Below are 23,016 nucleotides of genomic sequence, written 5' to 3'. Positions count from 1 at the left end.
GAACCAGCCTATCACACCTTGGTTAGGATTGGCACCAAAAAAGCTCCCAAAGGGCAGGGGCTCATACTCCTTGGTAGCTAGGGAGACAGTATGCGTCCCCCTACCACTGATCGGATGTCTCCACTTGGCCTGACCCAGCCTTGTATCTGGGGTTTGTTACCTGGAGTTGGTTTCCAGGACTTGTTTTTAAGTAAATCCCCTGGGGGGAAGGGGAGCCGGGACAGTTTAAGGGTTAAACAAGATTTTTGTTTAACTTTAATGAAAGCCTCTTCCTAAATAGGTCCTTACAATTTGAGTACATTTTAACTTTTCCACAAAATAGTTTTAAAATATTAAATTTTTAAAATTAAAATTTTTAAAATATTATTTTACTGAAAATTAAGCTTAATGTTCTTTATTTTCATTTTCCCTTGGAGCTGGAGATCTGGGCTTCCTCTTGGACCCATGTTTGTCCTACTCTCAGTCTTACCTGTTCTTTTCTTATGATGATTCGATCCCTTCCTGTTCTACACTACTGCTGTTTTGATTCAGGCTTTCAACAATGCTGATTCAGATGGCTTCTAGAGCTCTTCATGGTTTCCCATTTTGTCACCTTTATCCCATTCTCCTCATCAGTCAGAGTAATCTCTTTAAAAAAATTTTTTTCCCATATCATTTCGGACAATAAAATTGATCCTATTCACGCTCAAGGTCCAAGCCAAGCTCTTCATCCTCTGCCTCCCTATCTAGGTTTCCCTTTCTGACTCTATTTACAGTCAGCACCCCAACCTTGTGTCTCATCTGCCCTGTATTTCCCTTCTTCTTCTTTGAAGATGTTGCAACTGCTGATACCTAAGTGGGGAACGCTCTCCCCTAGCTTCTTCACTGGTTAAGTCTTACTCATCTTTTGAAATTCGGCTCATACTCCACCTTCTTTAGGAAAACTTCTGTGATGCCTTTACTGACCTTGTTTTGGATCAAAGCCTTTTTTCCTCTGCATTTTAGTTGCACGTTTTTGTTTTCATTTTGTTTTTTTCATCTCTTTTAGTTATTTGTGAACTTGCTGAAGGCAGAGGCTCTGTTGGCCAAATTATTTAACCACCTTTTGGCCTAATGTTGGTATTTAATAAATGTTGAATAAATAAATGAACAGGTGAGTTATACCACTCCTTCAGAATTAAATATAATTTTTGGCATTAACTATTTTGTTGCATCCTATAAAAATAAAGCAAACTTGAGAATATTCAGAATCAAAATATTACTTGTGCACACTCATATTTGTATCATTTCAAGAGCCCTTAACTATAGGAAACAATTTAATACCTTTGTGCCTCATAATCCTTTGAAATTAATATAAAGATGAAATTAAGAGAAATAGGATTTTTGTTGCATGTAAATTTTGTTTCTTACTCTAATTGTTATTGATGTGTATTTCTAAACAAGCTTATCATTTATTTTAAAGCCAGAAAATTTTGACTGACTTTGTTTCTTCCCTTTCTTCCCAGTTTTGCTTTTTATTTTTTATTCTGAGTTATTTTATTTTTAATTAGAAAATTATATATGTTGTAAATAATAAAGAGTATTTTAAAAATACAGTGCCATTCCAGTAAGAAGAAATTAATATCAATATTTTAGGCTACAATTTTTTACTCATCTTCCTCTATAAGGATTTATGTTTTCTTTTCAGAAAATTGGTATCATTTGTCCATTTTTGAAACTAGCTTTTTCCATTTAACACTTCACACTTCCCATTAATATTAATGGAAAAAGATTCTACATTTCCCATATTCTAATCATCCCAACATATATTAAGCCAGTTTTTTACTTTTGGTAATTTTTGTCACTTCTGAATATTTGCTATTGTAAACGACACTGGTTAAAAAAAAGCTTTTTTACCTGTACAGAAATGCATTCAGTGATTATACTCCTTAAACTTAGAGGTCCCAGAAGTGTAATGACTGGAACGGAAGGTGTGATCACTTTTAATGTTTTAGATGCATATTAAACACTCATAAAGCTTGAACCAACATACGCCCCACTAGCAGAACACACGTTGCTTTTATCAGAGAATTTTCACCAAGAAAATTCTAGAAAAAACAGAAAAAAACTATCTACAAAATAATTAATGAGCTTCTCTTTGTTTCAATTTGCTTTTCTTCACGATTGCTTTTGAGATTGAACCATTTTCCCTATTTTATCTTCTTCTTATTTCACTTCACTTCTTTTGCCTAAATGTGCCTACTAGATTACACATGACAATGGCTGCTTCACAAGTTTATTTGTAAAGATAAATTACACAGGATATGTAACGTTACCTCGATGCCAAGCCCATAACAGGAGCTCGGTGAATGTTGAAATAGTAACTGAATGGCACATTAATTAAAATTGAACTCTTCTTTCCAACAGATGATTCTGCTGCAGAGAGTTTTAACGGCAATGAGACTCTGGGGCACAGTTCAGTTGCTTCAGGGGGAACACACGGCAGGGAGATAGGCGACTCCAATGGTGATGGCAAACCTGGGCTGGAGCAGGAGGAGCAGCCACTGAACTTGAGTGACAGCCCCCTCTCAGCACAGCTGACTTCGGAATACAGAATAGATGACCACAGCAGTAATGGAAAAAACAAATATAAGAACCTTCTAATCTCTGACCTCAAGATGGAACGAGAGGCGAGAGAAAATGGAAGCAAGGTAAGGTCACGTGATAATTTTCAGAGTTTCTGAGTTTGTCATGAAGGTCATAAAGAAATACGTATTTATATGAAAGATGAAGATTATTTTTGCTAAAAATATTTTAAGCAAATCCCAATGATATGTTGCCAACTATAGATATCCTATGTCCAAATAAGCAATAATTTTCAGAAATAATAGTGAGCAAAATGGATAGTTTTTCCATTGTGTGTTGGTATGTGTGTGTGTATGTGTGTGTGTGTGTGTTTAAATTTAAATTAAATTAGCCAACATATAGTACATCATTAGTTTCAGACGTAGAGTTCAATATTTCATCAGTTGCATATAATATCCAGTGTTCATCACATCACATGCCCTCTTTAATTCCTATCACGTGTGTTTTTATACATGAAATCACTTGATATAATGTTTCTCCTTTATATAATCTTCTTATAGCTGTGTCTCTGGGAGTTTGTTGAGCTCAGATGTCAAAGTTTAGCTCTCAGAACACAATTATGGACTCTAAAAAGATCACTATCTAGTTTTTACTAGATTGGACAGGTGTACGCACAAATAAAGTTTCAATTAGACTCTCAAGTTTGCTTTAGAGACCCAGGGAGTTTGGTCAGTAATTTACTCCCCATACCTGGGAGAAATGTGTTGGTGTTCTAGATGAAGCATGTAGATTAAATAACTACTGCGACAAGTAATTTATCACAAACTGTATTCTACAGAAGACAGAACCATGTTTCAGACATATCTAAATTTCTAGTTCTTTATATTAGAATAAATTTCAATCCTTCCCATTCCCAGTTGATTCACTTTTTAAAATTTTTTGATCCTTCTCTTTTGATCTCTATCTTCACACCCATTTTCAGAAATACTGCCAATTCTTCTTTTGTTTTCATTTAAAGTCTAGTTAACATACAGTGTAACATAGTTCCAGGTATACAGTGCAGTGATTCAATAGGTCCGTGCAAAACCTGGTGCTCATCACAAGTGTACTCCTTCCTTTATCACCATCACCTGTGTAACCCATTCCCCACTCACCTCCCTTCTGGCAACCATCAGTTTGTCCCAAATGACTTATTAAACAAACAAACAACACATTTCTATCGGTTTGAAGTAATGCATGCTGTGATTTTTGTTCCATAATTTTTGAAGGTATACTTTTGAATACAGGAAGATTTGCGTGGAATATACATTTTGACTCCCTCCCCCCACCCCCCACCCCACTTCTAAATTAGAATCGAAGAACTGATCTTTTGATAAAGCTCTTAAAGCAAAATGTCTTAATTTGAATTAATTTCTGAATTTGCTGAGGCACTGTACTTCCTAAATTGGCTCTATTTAAATCCTCTTGCTTGCCTGAGGGTATGTTGTTTTATCCTCTTTTAAGCAAGTCACTGACATCATCAGACACTTAAGCACTTCTGCCTGAGGGAAGCTGCTACAACTTTTGCTGGGGTAAATGCACAAATATTCTCTTCAGTGGGTTAAAGCCAAATCACAAACGATTTGTATTCACTAACATGATCTGAATCGAGGTTACATTTTATGGAACGAAATAACTTTTAAGTGCTCTGGCCATCCACATTGTCCGTCTGGTCTTTATAAACGTCCTTTTTATGCTATGTATCTGTTGAGTATTTTTCTAAAATTATGCACTGGTTTGCTCTTCTCTATCCCCGCATTCATTATAATGATAGGAGCTATGCTCGTTTGAAACACAGTGTTGCACAGAGTGAAGTTACTTTTCTGCTCTATTTAAGATGAAGTTGTGAAAAGTTCAGATTGGGCTGTATGTGAGGAATAAGATGAGAAATGGGCTTAGGGAAGAAACATCCCCAAGGAGCCAAACATTTAAAGGTTTGGTAAGGAAGAATAGCTTCCAGAGCTGACTGGGGAGTAGACAGAGACACGGAAGATCAGAAGGGTATAGTGTATGGAAGCTAAGAGTAGTCTACCTTTCACGAAAGAAAGTGGTCAGCTCTGAGGCACAATGCTGATGTACCAAGTAAGATAAAGATAGAAAGTAGTTGAGTCGGTGAGAACAGATTTAGAGCACTTTTGGAGCAGAATCCAGAGTGATTCTTTATTCCTTCCTTCAAGGATAATATAATAAAAGAATATATTGAATACCTGTCAATATATGATGGTACTAATTTGTACTAATGAAGCAGCGGACGCAACTCAGGAGTCTTTATTCATAAGAACTTTGATAAATTGTTTTGGTAGAAAGGGGGACATATACATAGAAAACATTCTTAGTTATAAGTATAGGTAAATATCCATTCCTGTGTTAAAATATTGGGAGTTCAAAGTCAGAAAACACTATTTCTATTGGAGTAATGAAGACGGCTTCCTGGAGGAAGTGAGTCTTGAACATTGAAGGACATGTAAGATTACCATTTTTTCAGAAGGGGTCTCCTTTTGGATATTGTGAAAGGCCTGGAATACACAGGGAAGATGAGTTGGTCTCATAGATTAGGGAATCATTGTCTATTTGGAACTAGGTAGGACTTCATAACATGATATTTGAGGAAGAACCCAATATTGTTATGCAATATAGAATATTTGCCACCCATTAATTTACTCACTAAATATTTACTTACAGACTCCTACATGAAGGCACGGTTATAGAAAGCAAAAACATGGAAAGAAGCAAACTGGGGGCCCAGCCCCTCAAAAGCTCAACAAGCAGGAGAGAAAGGCAAACCCATGATTATAATCTGATTCCATAAGTAAAATGATGGGCAAATGGCAAGGTGAAATGAGAAAAGAAAGGTGGGGCCCCCATGGGACTATAATGATTCTTAAGGAAGACTTTATAGAGCGATTAATGCCAGCATGAATCTGAAGTGTAAGTCGAGGTTATTCAGATGGAGGAGATTATTTATGGGAGAGCATGCGTGGAGCCATAGAGCCAGGAGAGAGCACACTGGGCATGGCAATTTGCAAGAACCTTACTTAGCATGGCCATAGCAGAGAATATGGTGGAGAAATGGAGTATAGAGAGTTTCCATCAGCAAAGACTTCATGGGTCAGTTCAAAGACTTTGGATTGTTTACCATGATAAGGTTATAGTCAGCTTGCAATTTTAAAGAAAGATTATTCTGGCTACATTGGAGCAGATAGATAGGAACTAGGGACAGATAAATAGGGACTAGGAAATAAAAAAAAAAAAAAAAAAAAGAAATAAAACTGGTTAGAAAGCGAAAAAGACATACGAACCTATTACTTTCGTTCTTTTGATATTGTATTTGTGGAATAGATAGCTTGATAGATTTTATATAGCCAGACTCCTAGGAATGTTTTTCACATACAGTACAGTACAAAAGCCTCTTTATACATTCTCATTGGGATATAAATTCTATAAGAATGATATCTACCTTGATTACTGAGGTATGTCTATACCTGGCTTCATATGGGTACATAGTAGGTTCTCAAATATTTTGAAATAAAATTTTAACAAATGTGGGTAGTGAAGCAGAAAGCATTCTGGAATGACTCCGGCCTTAATGGCTGGAGTTTGACTCTAGATTGACTAGGTGGATGGTGACACCATTTTCCAATATTCAGAATAAGAAATATTTGAAGAAGCAGTATTTTGATATATAAGGTTTACCATGCCTGTGCAGTACCCATGATATACATTTCATAGACATCAGGGATATATGTTTCTGCTCAGAATAAATATTCATACTGAAGAAGAAAACTTGTGAAAGGTTTAGACGTGCGGCTTAAAGCTGTTGTGGTTATTAAGATCACTTCAGAAGATCATAGACTGAGGAGACAAGAGTCAAAATATACCACTCCGTAGAAAAATATCGGCCCATCAAGAATGAGTGGCATAAAAGGAGTTTGCGGAAGAAAAAAAAAAATGAAGGAGAAAGTTAAGGCAACCATATAAGGATGTTTTAGAAGCCAAAGTGTGGGGCATTTCCAAACTGACGTATAGTTAAATGGAGTAATTCTTAGGTGAAGTGACACAGGTCTAAACCCAGACAATGGTTAGGAGAGTTAATTCTGGGAGTTGGAATTAGAACACATGGCAGAAGAAGGAGCAAAATTAGTGGGGAAGTGGACTGGAGATAGGTATAGGGCTAGGTGGAGAAGGTGAATCGTTTTAATTGTGAAGGAGACTATGTCTGGAATTTTGTTTTAGGGATTCTTCTTGCAATGTGAGTTTGTATGCAGAGAGCTCTGGGGTTTCCTGGCTTTGGATCAATTCTTACTTACCCGAGGCTATCAGGTGAACTTCATACTAAAGGTTTAGCACTCATCTGTTCAGTTAGCACTACCTTTTGTTGTCCTTAGAAATGTTCCAACACTTCCGTACACACCTATCAAGTGACACTACCAATTTCTCCTTCCAGTATTGTTCAGGCTAGCCCCTGTCATAACTTGGAGGAACATAAAAGCTTAATTATGTAGCATCTTTGAAAAACTTAGATTTCTGTGAATTTCATATTGACCTATTTTACGATTTTATTGTGAATAATATCAGACAAAATTATTATAAAGCATTTAAATCTGAACAGTGAATAGAAATGCTTAAAAAGAATAGCTGAGCTGAGCTATGCCATTTATGGATGGCTTATTATCATGCAAATTCACTCACTAGACCGGTGAGTCATATTAGCCAATCTAAAGAATAAATAAATTGCATTGAAAGCGCTTAGGTGATATTTATTTTCTACTAGAAGATGGCCACATTTTTAGAGGACGACTATTAATATTAGAAATCAGAAGAAAGTAGAAATGTTAATTAAAAGCTTAGAAAAGGAGACTCCTGAGGAAGTGTTAAGGAACAAGTTATATAGGAAAAGAAGGGCTAAGAAGACACAAATTTGGATATAAGCATGTGTAGAATTATTAAATGAATAAAAACAAAACTAAATCTAATAGAGGGAAATATGTAACTTAGAAACATTATCATTGATTTTTTTCCTCTTTGGCTTTCTTTTTTTCTTTTAGTATTTGTGACCAGGTTGCATTATACTTAAATACGGTAAAATATTCTGAATCATTCTCCCAAAAGAATCATGTTTCAAGTAATAACTGTAGTAGGAGGGTGATTATTGTTGAGGGTTAATGTGTCACTGTGGTTATTGCATATTTGGTTTGGTTTTTGGCTCAGTTCCCCAGACTCTCCAGTCTTCATTTTATTAAAAACACGTTTCTCCCTAAAGTGGTCCTTGTGACATCTTGTCAATGAATCTTTTTTTTTAATTCTTACCAAAATGGGTATTAACATTCAAATTAAAGTTTATAAAATACTTATCATAATTACCATTAATGATTGCTATGCCATTTTATTTAGACATGATGAATGGAAGCAGCATGATTTTTCTAAATATCTCTGTACTATTTAAGTGTAAGGAGATTGCCTTTGAAAACATGAGAGCCACGGATTTACTTTTGGAACAATATTATCTTGGTCTTTGTTGTGTGGTTATTCTAGGTCATTCTTGTTTTAATTTGATGATTTTCAATATCTAGCTTCTTGGTGTTACATAAAGATTTGGGCATTGATCTTCTTCAGGGTAGAAACAACAATATATATTCAACAAATATGCCTCATATGCTAGACACTGTCCTGGGTATTAAAAAAAAGTTTCATTATGAACTCACATTTTGGCTAGAAAGATAGACACAAAGGTAAATAGCTGTGTTATAATATGGAAATTAATTTGTATATGGGTGTGCCTTCTAACCATGTCCTGGAAAGTTCCCAAGTTAATTTTTCATGGTTAAGTAGGAGATAGCCACTTGGTGAAAGGAAGTAGGAAATTCTCTAAGAACACAGCATTAAACTAAGGCCTAGAAATGCTGAGGATGGAAGTGGTGAGGGTAAGACTAGAGCAGTAGTTCAGGGTGTCAGACTAGGGTACTATGGATGCCCTTTTAAAGCTTTGAACTTCACTCTGTCGATAGGGAATTGCTTAGAATGAAGGATGAGAAAACAGCATGGTTAGATTGTGTTTCAGGGTAGATCATTGTGGCATCTTTGTCACAAGATGGCTTTAAGTGGCATAAAAAGGGAGGAAGCTACTAACAGGATGAGGTCTTGCCTTAGTGAGGTGGTGGTAGGGGATGGAAAGGAGAGCAAAGAATTAAGGAATATTTAGAATGTTAAATGGACAGAATTGGGAGTTTGATTAGGTAATGATGGAGTGTGTGAAAGAAACTTAGAGCCAGAAGATAAAGGATATATTATTATTGATATTATTTTTGATACTACGATGTTATGTCAACTCTAACAATGATGAACACTTACTTGGGTATACTTTCATATTCACTACTCAAACCACCTCTACATGGTAAGGAGAGTAAGTGTAATTAGCAGGCCTATTTAAACCTGAGTGCGTAAAATCTAATGGATGCTAAGCTATTATCTAATATTAATTATACACGAATTAAGGGATAGAGCCTGGCATTGAATGCAGGTCTTCTGATTTTGCAGCCCATCAGCTTTTCACCATACCCACTTACTGGCTGATGTTGTGTAGGTCTAGATATCACTGTGGACCATACGGGGACTATGATGAGCATACTCTCCAGAGAGGCAGAGATTTAAAACAATTAGTGAATAGTTCCTTAATAAATGGCACATATTTGGAGTGGCATTTATTATATGTATATTTGTTTTGCTCTCCTATATGAATTATTGTACATAAAAATACTATACTAGTGCCTCTATTGGGAAACTAATCATATACCCATTGTTACTTTTGTGCCTAAGTGTAAATAAATGGGTAGTTGAGTTAGAGTGGGTGCTTGAAAAGCCCCAAGGTAAATTTTAGCCTTACATTTTGCTAACTACTAATTTAAAATGACATCTTCATGTATTTTACATACATACATATATATTTGCATATGTATTATATATAGATACATATAGAAAGAGTGTGTATGTGTTTTATATTTTATACTCATGAGTTACATGGACTTCAGTTCTGCTCATTATTGGACATATTTTTTTCCTCTGTCCTTAGAAGATCTTTATTTAATCAAAAGATATATAAGAAGGATATAGCATCATGTGAGTTTTTTGGTAGTGTCTATAATATTTGCAACCTAAATTTAAATGTGTATTATGCTTAGGAAAAAAATATGTGCCTTATTCAGGGACCATTAAATTAACTACTCTGTAGAATAATATAATTTTTTTATTTAAAGATTTTATTTATTTATTTGACAGAGATCACAGGTAGACAGAGAGGCAGGCAGAGAGAGAGAGACAGAGGAGGAAGCAGGCTCCCAGCTAAGCAGAGAGCCCGATGTGGGGCTTGATCCCAGGACCCTGGGATCATGACCTGAGCAGAAGGCAGAGGCTTTAACCCACTGAGCCACCCAGGTGCCCCAATAATATAATTTTAAAAACTGCCTCATTTTCCAGATGAAGAAATTAAGACCCATTTAAGTGACTCCTAACACCCAGATCAGTGTTCTCCTGAGTCATTATGCTGTCATAGTTACCACGTGCCTATGCTTATATTCTTGATATGTTATTATAGGAAGAGAAGGGGTAAAGTCAACATTTTTGAGTGCCTGCTATGCATGATCTAGTCTATGTTTGCTCATTTCACATTTGTTATCTTGGGAGAATGGTGAAGACAAGGAGCTTCTAAAATTTATACCCTGAAATGTAAAAGTGAAATTGATTTTAATTCTCCATATGCAGCAAAATACACATCTTGAGTTCCCTTTTAAACATATGAGTTCAATCAGTTCAATACAAAATCTCAACTGATCCTCCAGCCGTCAGTGCTATGCATTGGTAGGTAATCTGGTTAGAGTAATATATATTTTTGGTCAAATACAAAACAAAGAAAACTGACCAATTATCTTTGTCTTTATTTGGATGGTTAATCAGTAGCTCAAAAAAAAAATAGGGTTATATTTTGGATGCTCTATGTAACTTTTTTTGGAGGGGTTGGGTGGGTTTTTTGTTTTGTTTTGTCTGCGTATGTGTATTTGTCTGTCTTACATTTGTATTCTGTCATTAGGGATAAGGTAAAATTTTAAAAATATCATTTGATTTATGGGTATCTTGAGAATGGTAGAGGAACACTAAGAGAGAGAACTTTAATTAATATACCCAGAAGTAATTCATACACATCTCAAAATAATTGGTATTACCAGGACTCACTGTGAAACACTCTGATATTGACCCAAATTTGGGGAAAGAATAAAAGAAATAGAGATCAAGAGTAATATATTCTAATTTATCTCAATATAATAAATTTATATTGTTTTCATTAGCATTAAATATTTGATGAGTTTTAAAGTATATTCCTGAAAGCAATTATGTGTAACATTGTTATTAGTGTGATTTAAAAAAAAAAAAAATTTGAATTGAAGATCTTGGGGTTATTTGGAATCAAGATAATAACATGGATGAGAGTTTAAAGAAAAGAATTAAGTAATAAAAAGTCATAAACTTTCATCCCAAGGAATAATAATAATAGGTAACATTATTGAATTCTTACCATGTGTCAGGCCTTATTCTAAAAACTCATGTAATCCGCACATAACCCAAGGCAAGTAGGTTCTGTTATTATTCCATTTTTCCAGATGGGAAAACTGAGACCCAATGACATTATAAATATGGTTACACTAAGAATTTCTAGAATTTTGATTTAAGCCCCCAATCATTTGGCCCACCTTTCAGTGATACAATTTGAGTTGAGATCATGGAGCAGGATCTGAAAATGAGCAGCAAATTTAACTTGGTGCTGAGACCCCCCCCCACCCAGCTGCCCTTTTACTACCTGATAATACCTGATCAGGAAGTCACATGATCACTTCTGTGATTTGGAGCAAGTCTTTACCATTTAAGCCTTGATATTTCGTTAGTTACATGGGGATGATAATACTTAACCTGTAGGCAATTGTGACAATTAAATACAACTATATGCATTGTTTATATAAGCACATAATAAATGGAATTGCTGTGGTGGTTATTACTGGCTCCAGAGCTTGGGGCTTGGCTAAATCTTGCAAAAATGTTCCTGACTCATAAATATTTATTTGGAAAATTGAAAATCCATTTTTCATAGCCTACCAAGTACATATTGAGATTGGCAATTTGGAGAAACATTTTTACTTTATTTTATCTTATCTAGTAAATACTATATTTTCATCCTGTATCCCTTCTTCCTTCCTTATTTCCTTTTAGTTACACCTATTTTCCAGGCATCTGAAATATATAATACATTCCCAGAGGTATTTTATAGGCATTTATTCTAGGACCTATTTCTGTGGATATATAACAGGCACTAATGGAAATAGATCCTAGGATATCTTGCAATTTCTGCTTGTTAAAATCTTCCTGAACCTGTTGGAATCTGTCCAAGTCCAATGCTACCTTCTTTATAGTATCTATCTTGATTACCTCAACGGGGGGAAAAAATTTTCTTTTCTAAACTTTTAGGGAAAAAGATCCATGAAGAATAAGGACAAGGAGGCAGGATGGTAAATTGTATAGGTGATGGATTGTATGGTTATGCCTTGAAGCGATTTACATGCATAAAACTTGCTCCTTACAAAATGTTTGTTGAACAAAAATGATATAGTGACGTGGGAATAAATTGTATTGATCTTATCCCACCCACTTTCTTATACCAGCAGTTTCCTCACATTGTCACCTGGCTTCCCTAAACTTCCTACTATGTAGCTAACTCTGACCTTAATCTGGAATATGAGTGTGTCCTATTCCAGGTCATATGTGTACAGTCTTATTTCTCTGGGCCATAGATTCTCATTATGTTTTACATAAATAGTGACTCAACTGAATATGACACCAAAGACAACAAAATCAAAAACCAACAAATAGGGTTACATCAAATTTAAAAGCTTTTACACAGCAAAGGAAACAATCAAAATGAATAGGCAACCTAGTGAAAGGGAGAAAATTTTTGCAAACCATATATCAGATAAAGAGCTGGTTAATATCCAAAATATATAAAGAATGCATATCAACTCAGTAACAAAAAAAAATCAGATTTAAAAAGAGGCAGAGGAACTAAATATACATTTTTCCAAAGAAGTCATCCAAATTGGCAAAAAGACATAGAAAGATGCTCAAGATCACTTATCATCAGGAAAACGGAAATCAAAACCACACTGAGATATCATCTCATACCTGTTAGAATGCCTTTCATCAAGAAGACAAAAGAAAATAAGTATTGGAGAAAATGTAGATGAAAGGGAACCTTTGTACAATGCTATAGGAATGTAAATTTGTTCAGCTACTATGGAAAACAATATGGGGTTTTTTCAAAAAGTTAAAAAATAGATCTGTATGATGCAGAATTCCACTTCTAGATATATGTCTAAAAGGAATGAATACAGGATATCAAAAAGATATAGATACATATACATAATATCTTCTATATCCTAATTATGTTTATATATATAAAATATGTGTTATATAAATAAAATATATATTATATATATTTATAGCTATTATATATATATGAAATTCAGCCATGAGAAAGAAGGACATATTGCTACTTGCAACAACATGGATGCTAAGTGAGATAAGGTAGAGAAAGACAGATACTATGGTATCACTTATATGTGAAATCTAGAAAAAAGAAAAGCCAAACTTGTAAAAACAGAGAGTAAGACTGTGTTTATGAATGGGTGGTGGGGGATGGGAAAACAGGACAGATGTTGTTTTAGGATACAAATTTGCAAGAAATAGTAAATAAGTCTTAGAGATCTAATGCACAGTATAGTGAATATAGACAACAATATTGTATTATAAACTTGCTGGAGACTCGATCTTAATTATTGCTATCACTAAAAAGAAATGATAATTATTTGGTGTTATAGAGGTGTTAATTATTGCCATAATGCCGATCATATAACTATATATGAATGTATCAAATTAACATGTTATACACCTTAAATTTATTTATGTCAAAGACATTTCAATTAATTAAAAAACTGACTCAAATGAATTGAATTTCTAATATGGTGACTGAAGAGCATAGCATCATTGTAGGCTGCTAAAGAAGATATTTGGGAGTTTATGAGGTCTTTTGTTGTGATTCTCAAATGTGCACACTAACTATAAAGAGAATTGATTGGTTTTTCAGACAAAATTTTTTAAATTTTGGTATTTCAGACAAAATTTTTTAAAACTTAATGTTTTTAGAGTAGTTTCCCATCCATAGAAAAATTAAGAGGAAGGTACAGAGACTTCCCATATCCCCCTTGCTCCCACACATGCATAGCCTCTCCCATTAACAACTCCTACTGGAGTTGTACATTTGTAGAAATTGATGGACCTGCACTGATACATCATAATCACCCAAAGTCCATAACTGACATTAGTGTTCACTCTTGGTGTTGTACATTATATGGGTTTGGACGTATTATGTGGGTTTCTACGTATTCCTCAGTTTTTGTATAGGCAAGGTATCATGCCAGAGATTGTGGGTACTATCGAACTGCTTCTGAGTTACCACATACCAAAAACAGAAGGCAAAAATATACAAAAGTCAATCATTACATGCAAAAATGTTCTGTGAAAACACAAGGCAGACAATTGAAGAAGGGTTCATAGAGGAAAAACTGTGTGTATGAACTCAGTAAGGATAGTTTTGACGAGAGAAGATTGAGGAGGCGAAAAGAGGAGAGTTAAGTCACAAAAGCAAGAAGGGACCAGAGTGACATGGAAGCAAATAACCATGAGTTTGGATGGACTTAAGGGTGCCTAAAAACAAGTCAAGGGGCATGTTTTCCAGGGCCGATCCTGATATGCTATTTGGTTTGTATCTCTGAGCGTGGGGAACTGCGGAAAGATGTGAGCACGAGAATGACACAGTGAGCATGATCTTGGTTAGGAGGATGGATGACTCAGCACTTCACAGGATGGTTTGAGGATGATAGAGATAGGAGGTACAGAGAACCTTTCCAGTGGAGGGGTACAAGAGACCTTGCCAGGCAGGAGCAGTGTCTGTTTGTTTTGAGCGTATGGAGTTTCAGGTGCTAGAGGGTTGGTTGGGCATGGCTGATGACAGGTGGAAATGAGAGTCAACAGAGAACAGAAAGACTAGGAGGAAAGAAGTGTAGGGCTCATGTGTCAACAGGAAGCCGGATAGGAAGTGGCCAGCCATCAAGGCCAAGCCTTTCTGGATCAAGGAAAACAGTGAGGAGGGACAGAGATGAAACTGACAGAGCCAGGAAACAGAGAACCTGGCAGGTGCAGGCCCAGAGCAAAAGAAAGAGAGGCAATGGATCATTTGGGGAATGGAGGTAAAGGAAAAGTGAAAGGAACCTTTGACCTGTATGTCCCTGGAAACCATCCAGAAAGAAGTGAGAACAAAGGCAGATCTCAAAGAATTGAGGCATGAGTCAACATATGGTTTCCTCAGAAAAAGACAGTATAGTAAAAGGGTTTGATGCATTTGTATGGTCTTAAAAATTATATATGGTTAGAGTAATAGTGTTATGCAAATGTAATATAAGTTAAAATTAATATTTTAACACAATGTCTTAAAACTGACTTTTCAACTGAATTCAGCAAATACCTTTGGGCACCAATTACACAGCAAGCGCTGGGAATGAAGAAATAGAAAAGACAGAGGCTGGTGCTCCAGGGGCAGCAAGAAAAGAAGGCAGACATTAAACATGTTACAATGTGGCAGTCTGGTAAATGTAGTCAATAAGGATAGTAAATAAGCCACACGTGTAAGAGAATGACTCATTTTATTGAGAGGAGTGCTGGGAATGAAGGTTTAAGAGAATCAGAAAATATTTTTTTTTCCCTGAAAATATCCCACCTTACATGGGTCTTAAAGGAAATATAGATTCCAGCCAGAAAAGGAAGAAAGATGGTTCAAATCTCTGGAATTGACTAAACTGTATGAGCTCAGACAAATTACTTCATCTCTCTTTAAATCAATTTACTTACCCGTGAAGTTAGGGAATAATTTTTATTGCTAAGTATTCTTCATTTAGTCATCAACATATATTTTCTATTTACTATGTGCCAAGCCCTGAGTTAAATGCTAGGCACTTGGTAAATGCAATAAGAAACAAATGAAAAAAAAAAGATGTAAAATGTTTAATGTGGACTCAGTACAAAATGAAAAGGATCTATCATTTTTTGACGAATGTAAATGAATGAAGCAATGCAGTAAGTTAAGGAAATAGGCAGCCAGTCGTGCTGAAGAATAGGATGTGTGTGTAGTGTGTCTAGAATAATAGATACTGGGGTGTGCTCAGGACCAGAGGAGAGGCAGGAGTAGGGAGATGAGGCAGGAGCCAGATCATGAAGGATCTCATAGGCATGCTGAAGGGATTGGACTTTATCTTGCAGAGCAAAGGGAACCAGCAGGGGGAAAATGTGATTCCACTTTTATTTTAGAAGACCAAATAGAAGACCAAATAGTATGCTCTTCTAATTCACTAAGGTGTTTAATACGATCAAAGTACTAGATTTGCAAAATTGGTAAAGTAAATGTCATCTATTGACAAGAATGTACTGGGGACCTACTATTTGCCAGGTATCATGCTCGGCTCTGAAGTGGAGGGGATGAATCAAATGCAGTCTGTTCTAAAAAACTCAGTCCATTGAGTGAGGCAGTTCCATAAATAGATAATGGCCTATAATAAAACACATACAATAATAAAAATATGCACTGGGCAGCATACTTGTATGAAAGTTTTGGAACACTGGAAAACGATAAAAGCCAAATGATAATCATTCACTTTAGGACTTGTTCATAAGCAGTTCACAGATTGTGTAGATTTCAAAAAATGCCAAGAGCAAAATGTAAAATAAAATTTCTGCACCTCCTGCAAAAATATTATTATTCAGGGAACTCAGAATGAGTATGAATGAGTTTTCTTGGCACTCCCTTTTTGAAAAATAGGGATAATGTTTATTCCCATAATATTTCACACAGATTTGATAAATATAATTAAAGGATATCTATATTAGGAAGGACTGATTCCAGGTTTTGACCTTAAATATAAAGCATGATCATTTTCAACATTAACTTTAGTAAAGTGGCACTGACTTCTTAATGAAACTTTCATTAATCTATAATGTTCCCAAGTCACATAGTTTTTAATGGGTGAGAAAATAAATTGGGATTTAATACTATTTAAATGTTTGTTTTAGAAGTTCTTATTTAACACTTACATTGGAGCTTATATTTAATATTACATATTTTATGCTGTTTTACATTTTACCCATCATTCAACATTTATAGAGCCCATCCTCTGAGCTAAGTATTGTGTTGGCAGCTGGAAGTACTAGTGTCAAGAAGACAGAGGTGGTCCCTGTTTCTCAGAGGCTGGTTGAACTCTGCTAGGGGGAATATGCTGAGGGAGGAGCACTAGGAAAGGCATTAACTGGTATTTGGGAAGTCAGGACCTCATTTGCAGAAGAAATAACCTCTAAATAGTAAGTAGGAGTTACACAAGAGAAAGGCCTTGTGTTCTGTGGTGAAGGACTGGTTACAGGCAGAGAAAAAACTTGGACAAAAACAGTACATGGAATGTTTGAGGAATTAAAAGAACTTCTGTACGGCAGGATTTTTGACTCTGAGGGACCTAGGGTCAAAAATGAGTCTGGAAAAGTAAACAGAGCCACATCTCAAAAGTCTTTGTAAATTATGTTTATGAATTTGGACACTATCACTATCAAAGTCATTAATTGGGCCAAGATCTATATTTTTTGGATATCTTAGATTATTCAGTCTGAAACTGGATGAACCAAGGTGGAAGGAATCAAGATAATCTCAAATGCCTTTGAGATTATAATAATCTAAGCAAATTATTTTGGTGACTTATTATCTAACATGAGGACCTGGGTGGATAATAGTGCCCATCACGGAAGTAGGTCTCAGTGTAGATGTCACTGTCCCCGACAAAGCTATTTGGACACCCATTTTGAGGATACTTGCCTCTTCTAGTCCATCATCCCCTAGCATTCTCTGCTCCTCCTACTCCAGTACCTAAATATTATGTTTAAATGTCAGCATTAGTAATGCTGCACACTCCCTATGTTGAAATCTGAATTCTTCCCTTTTAGAAATACTATGTTTGGGGTGCTGGGTGAGTCAGTCCATTAAGTGTCTGCCTTTGGCTCAGGTCATGATCCCAGGGTCCAGGGACTGAGTCCCACATCGGCTTCCTGCTCATCAGGGAGCCGACTTCTCCCTTTCCCCCAACCTGGTGCTCTTTCTCACTCTTTCTCTCTCAAAATAAATAAATTCTTTAGGAAAAAAAATACCATATTTGAACATGCACGTTTTTTAGCCAGAATATTTACTGTGTCTGCTTTCTTCATCCTACCATTTCCATCCCCATTTTCCCTACACACTTCTTTGACCTCGTGTGCCATCTCCCCTGATGATAAATGACTGTAACTACCTTCTTTTGTCTCTTAGAACTGGAAAATCATTCTATGTCATTTACATTAGATTCTGGCTATATAGGTTTATATATGTTTCTCCTATGTTGGACCAAAGATGAAATATATATCAAACATTTCTGAGGCATTAGCATTTAGTGCAATTTCTAACAAGTATTTATTGAATCAGACAGGCTGAAAGATGGTACAGTATCTGTTGTTCTTAGCTAATGTTGTATGTATGAGAAGAAAAAAAAGGATGAGAGCAATTAAATAGTCTGAGAGTCTCTGGTAGAAAGAGTTTATAGTCTTGAGATTAGAGAATTTAGCTATTGTCATCTGCAGTGCTAACGAAACTTAGAAACACTAATTCTCTGAAGTATATTTAGGAAGAATTCAAGTTAAGAAAAAGTTGTATTGAAGTGTACCCTACTACACTAAAAATAATTAAGCTTCCTGAACCATTTTCCTTATAATCACTAGGAATAACTGAATAAAAATAATTCTAATTTGTGCTGAGATTCCTGACCTACCTACATTCTTGTCCTAATTTTCAAAATCTAAAAATCTATTTGTCCTTAAAATTTAGTATACTATTTTTTCAGTGAGGGCTCCCATTTCAGAATACATTCAGCTGTATTTCAGCTACATTTTTCATTTTAGGTTTATAGTTCTTTACTTGTAGGAAATAAATTCAGTATCAAATCACATTCTCAAAGTCATTGTTGAATTTTAAGAACTTCTTTGTTATGACAGCATTGTCACTATTTCTGAGTAGAGAAAATAGAAATTAGCATTCTGTCATGTCTGCAGCAGAGTTTCTGGGCACTGAGAACGATATAGATATTATTTCCCCCCCCAAAAAGGAGCACACAGTGTCAAGTGCTCACACTGTCTTGAATTTCAACCCGTTGGGATTCTATGATTTGATTTGGACATCATGCTAGATCAGGAGTGTTCTGAGGACTTTCAGATTTTGATCCAATTATGGTAACAATTCTCTCCTTATTTTCTCTTATCAAGACAGAGACATACTGACATAGTCAACAAAAGTTTTTCCAGAGATTAATGGAAAATAAAGAAATAGTAATGGGAAAAAAGGGCTAGTATAAAAACCAGTATCTTTAATGTCTTTACTCCATGGTAGCTGTAGTATAAATATCTATTGGGCAAGTATTATACTGTTTTGTTCATAGTTGAAGCCTAAGTACCCAACACAGTATTGAGATCAAGGTAAAATATATTCTTTAAACAAATTCTGGAATTGAATTAATCTACAGTAATTGCCAAAGAGCTGGTCGCATTTTATAGGCACTTTTGCCTGGTCTTGGTCTTACAGCAATTGGCCAACTATTGAGCAGGTTGGCTGTAGGGGCCATATTATGTTTTTAAAATCGTATTATTTGTGGACAGTCAGATTAAATACCAAATGTTTGATCATGTCTCCAAAACAATTTATCTACCTAATTTCCACCTCATTTACATTTCTTGGCTGAGACATGTTCCAGTTAATATCACAATTGAATGATCTTTATCCTAGAAATGGAAATTAGATTTCAATTCTTGTTTCAGTCACTTGGTAGTGACTGTGCTTATTTGGAGATACATTTTGCTCTGGCTAAAAATGATTAATCGCAAGGTATGTCTTGAGCATGGGTTAAGAGAGTAGTGGCATCCAAATAAGAGAGGAAGAAGTAAACTTGTCTTTGTTTATAGGTGATGTGATCTTAGATATAGGAATGCTATATACTCCACCAAAAACTGTTAGAGATAATCAGTGAATTCAACAAAGATGAAGACACCAAGTCTACATAGAGAAATTATTGCATTTCCATATACCAACAACAAAAGAATTAAAAATAATAAATAATCTCATGTACAATAGCATCAAAAACAATAAGACACAAATATATTTAAATATCTAGGTAAAATATCTATACACTGAAAACTCTAAGACGATGAAAGAAATTAAAGAAGACACAAAATAAGTGGAACTATATTTGATGTTCACAGAAGAGAAAAATCAATGTTATTAAAGTGACCAAACCACCTACAACCATGTATAGTTTCAGTGCAATACCTATTAAAATCCCAATGTCATTTTTCATAGAAATAGAAAAAAAGTATCTTAAAATGTGTATGGAATACAAAAACATGAATAGCTAAAACAATCTTGAGAAAGAACAAAGCTGGAGACAGCATAATTCCTTATTTCAAACTATACTACAAAGTTATAATAAACAGTATGGCACTGGAATAAAAATAGATCTAGATCAATAGAACAGAATCAAAAGGCCCAAAATAAACTCCATATATATGGTCAAGTAATATTTTAAAAGAAATCTAATACTCAATGGGAAAATGATAACCTCTTTAATAAATGATGCTGGGAAAACTGGACAACCACATGCAGAGGAATAAGATTGGATTCCTAAATTATACAACTCATAAAAATTAACTGCAGATGATTAAAGACTTAAACATAAGATCTGAATCTGTAAAACTCCTAAATTAAAACATGGGGAAAAGCTACTTGACATTGGTCTTGCAACAATTTTTTGGATATGACACAAAAAGCACAAGTAACAAAACCCAAAATCAATCTAAAATTATTCTTATAAACATATAAAGTATATAAACATATAAAATAGGAGAAACTATTTGCCAGTCATATATCTGATAGGGGTTTAATATCCAAAATATAGTAGAAACTCCTACAACTCAATAGTAAACAACAAAACAAAAAATGTGGCTTATAAATGAGCAGAAAAACTGAATAGACATTTTCCCAAAGAAAATATATATGAATGGCCAATGGATTCATGAAAAGATGTTCAGCATCACTAATCATTAGGGAAATGCAAATCAAAACTACAATGAGATATTAACTCATATCTATTAGAATTGGTATTATCAAAAGGATGAAAGATAAGTGTTGGTAAAGATGTGGAGTAAAGGAAACAGTTGTACACTTTTGGTAGGACTGTAAATTGGTAAAACCATTATGGGAAACAGTATGGAATTTTCTTGAAAAGTTAAAAATAGAACTATCATGTGATCCACTTCTAGATTCATATTGAAAGGAAATAAAATCAGGATCTTGAAGAGATATACCTGCCCTCCCATGTTCATTCAGCATTATTCACAATAGCAAAGATAAGAAAAGAACTTAAGTGTCTGTCAACATATAAATGGATGAAGAATGTGGTAGGTGTGTGTATAATTACTTATATATAATTTACTCATGAGAAAGAAGGAAATCCTGCCACTTATAGGAAATGTATTTTGATTCACTTATGTGATTTTGATCACTTATGTGTGGAATCAAAAAAGCCAAACTCATAGAAACCGGGAGTAAAATGATAGTTAATAGGGGCTGGAGTTGAGGGAAATGGAGGGTTCTTGCTTTAAAAGAACAAACTTCCAGTTATAAGTTGAATAAGTTCTAGATAGCATGGTGATTATAGTTAACATTACTGTATTATATACTTGAAAGTTACTGAAAAGTTGATCTTAAATGTTCTCATCACAAAGAAGAATGATGGAGATGTTAACTAACTCTACTGTGGCAATCATATTGCAGTATATAAGGGTAAGAAATCATAATTGAACATCTTAAACATATACAATGTTATATGTCAATATAGCAAGGAAAAAAGAGAAGCCCCGTCCCTTTAACTATGACTCTTATCTCTCCATTCCTCTCAGCCCCCTCACCAACTACTAAACTACTTTTACAGCTCAGTTGATTTCTGTATTCTGGACTTTTCATATAAATGGAATTCAGACCAGGGTAATATTGGCCTCATAGAAAGAGTTGGGAAGTGAACCATATGAGCACAGGCTTTCCTTGATGGTAGTTTTGATTGCTAATTCAATATGTTTACCTCTTATAGGTCTATTCAGATTGCTTATCTTTGAGACAATTTAAGTAGTTTGTGTATTTCTAGGAATTTGTCCATTTCACCTCCATAATTTGTAGGCATATAATTATTCAGAGTATTCATTTTAATCTTTTGTATTTCTATAAGGTCAGTAGTGGTGACCCCTGCCGCATTCATGTCTATCACTTGAGCCTTCTCTCTATTTTTCTTTATCAATCTAGGTAATGCTTTGTCAATTATGTTCTTGTTCTTTTTATTTTTTTTATTTTTTTATAAATTTTTTTAAAGATTTATTTATTTATTTATTTATTTGACAGAGAGAAATCACAAGTAGATGGAGAGGCAGGCAGAGAGAGAGGGAAGCAGGCTCCCCGCCAAGCAGAGAGCCCGATGCGGGACTCGATCCCAGGACCCTGAGATCATGACCTGAGCCGAAGGCAGTGGCTTAACCCACTGAGCCACCCAGGCGCCCCAATTATGTTCTTTTTCAAAGAACCTTTTAGTTTCATTCTTTTTGTCTATTGTTTGACTATACTCTCTTTCATCAGTCTCCACTCTAATTTTTGTCATTCACTTCCTTTTCCTTGCATTAGGTTTTGTCTTTTTTTCCAGTTTCTTAAGGTAGAAGATTAGGTTATTGATTAGAGATTTTTGTTCTTTTTAAAAATGTAAGTGTTAACAGCTGTAAATTTCTCTCTAAACACTTGCTTTTGCTGCATACCATACGTTTGGGTATGTTGTAGCTTCATTTTAATTCACCTAAAAATATTTTCTATTTTCCCGTTGTTGATTACTTCTTTTACCAGTTGGTTATTTAGAAGCATATTGTTTAATTTCAGTATATTTGTGAGTTTGCCAAATTTCTTTCTTTTATTGATTTCTAATTTCATTCCATTAAGGTCAGAGAACACACATTTTTACTATTTCAGTCTTTTTGCATTTATGGATATTTGTTTTATGGACTAGCATATGGTCTGTTTTTGGAGAATGAGCCATGTGCACTTGAGAAGAATATATACTGCCATAGTTTGGTGAAATATTCTTTTGATCTCTATTAGAGCTAGTTGGCTTATAGTGTTGTTTAATTCTTCTGTTTCCT

General features: G+C 34.9%; 1 protein-coding gene across 10 annotated transcripts in view; it reads left to right on the top strand.

Moving 5' to 3' along the window:
- The window catches only part of NOL4 (nucleolar protein 4), a 406,246-nt gene that overhangs the window by 203,485 nt on the left and 179,745 nt on the right, over positions 1-23,016 (top strand). For all 10 annotated transcript variants that reach the window (XM_059409422.1, XM_059409421.1, XM_059409431.1 and 7 more), the window contains one exon: positions 2,386-2,669. In XM_059409422.1, coding sequence (XP_059265405.1) covers positions 2,386-2,669 — 284 coding nt within the window. The remainder of the gene's footprint in view (positions 1-2,385; positions 2,670-23,016) is intronic.

Source organism: Mustela nigripes, chromosome 8, assembly GCF_022355385.1.
Source record: "Mustela nigripes isolate SB6536 chromosome 8, MUSNIG.SB6536, whole genome shotgun sequence".
Classification (NCBI taxonomy): domain Eukaryota; kingdom Metazoa; phylum Chordata; class Mammalia; order Carnivora; family Mustelidae; genus Mustela; species Mustela nigripes.
This window is presented reverse-complemented; position numbering and strand designations above follow the sequence as displayed.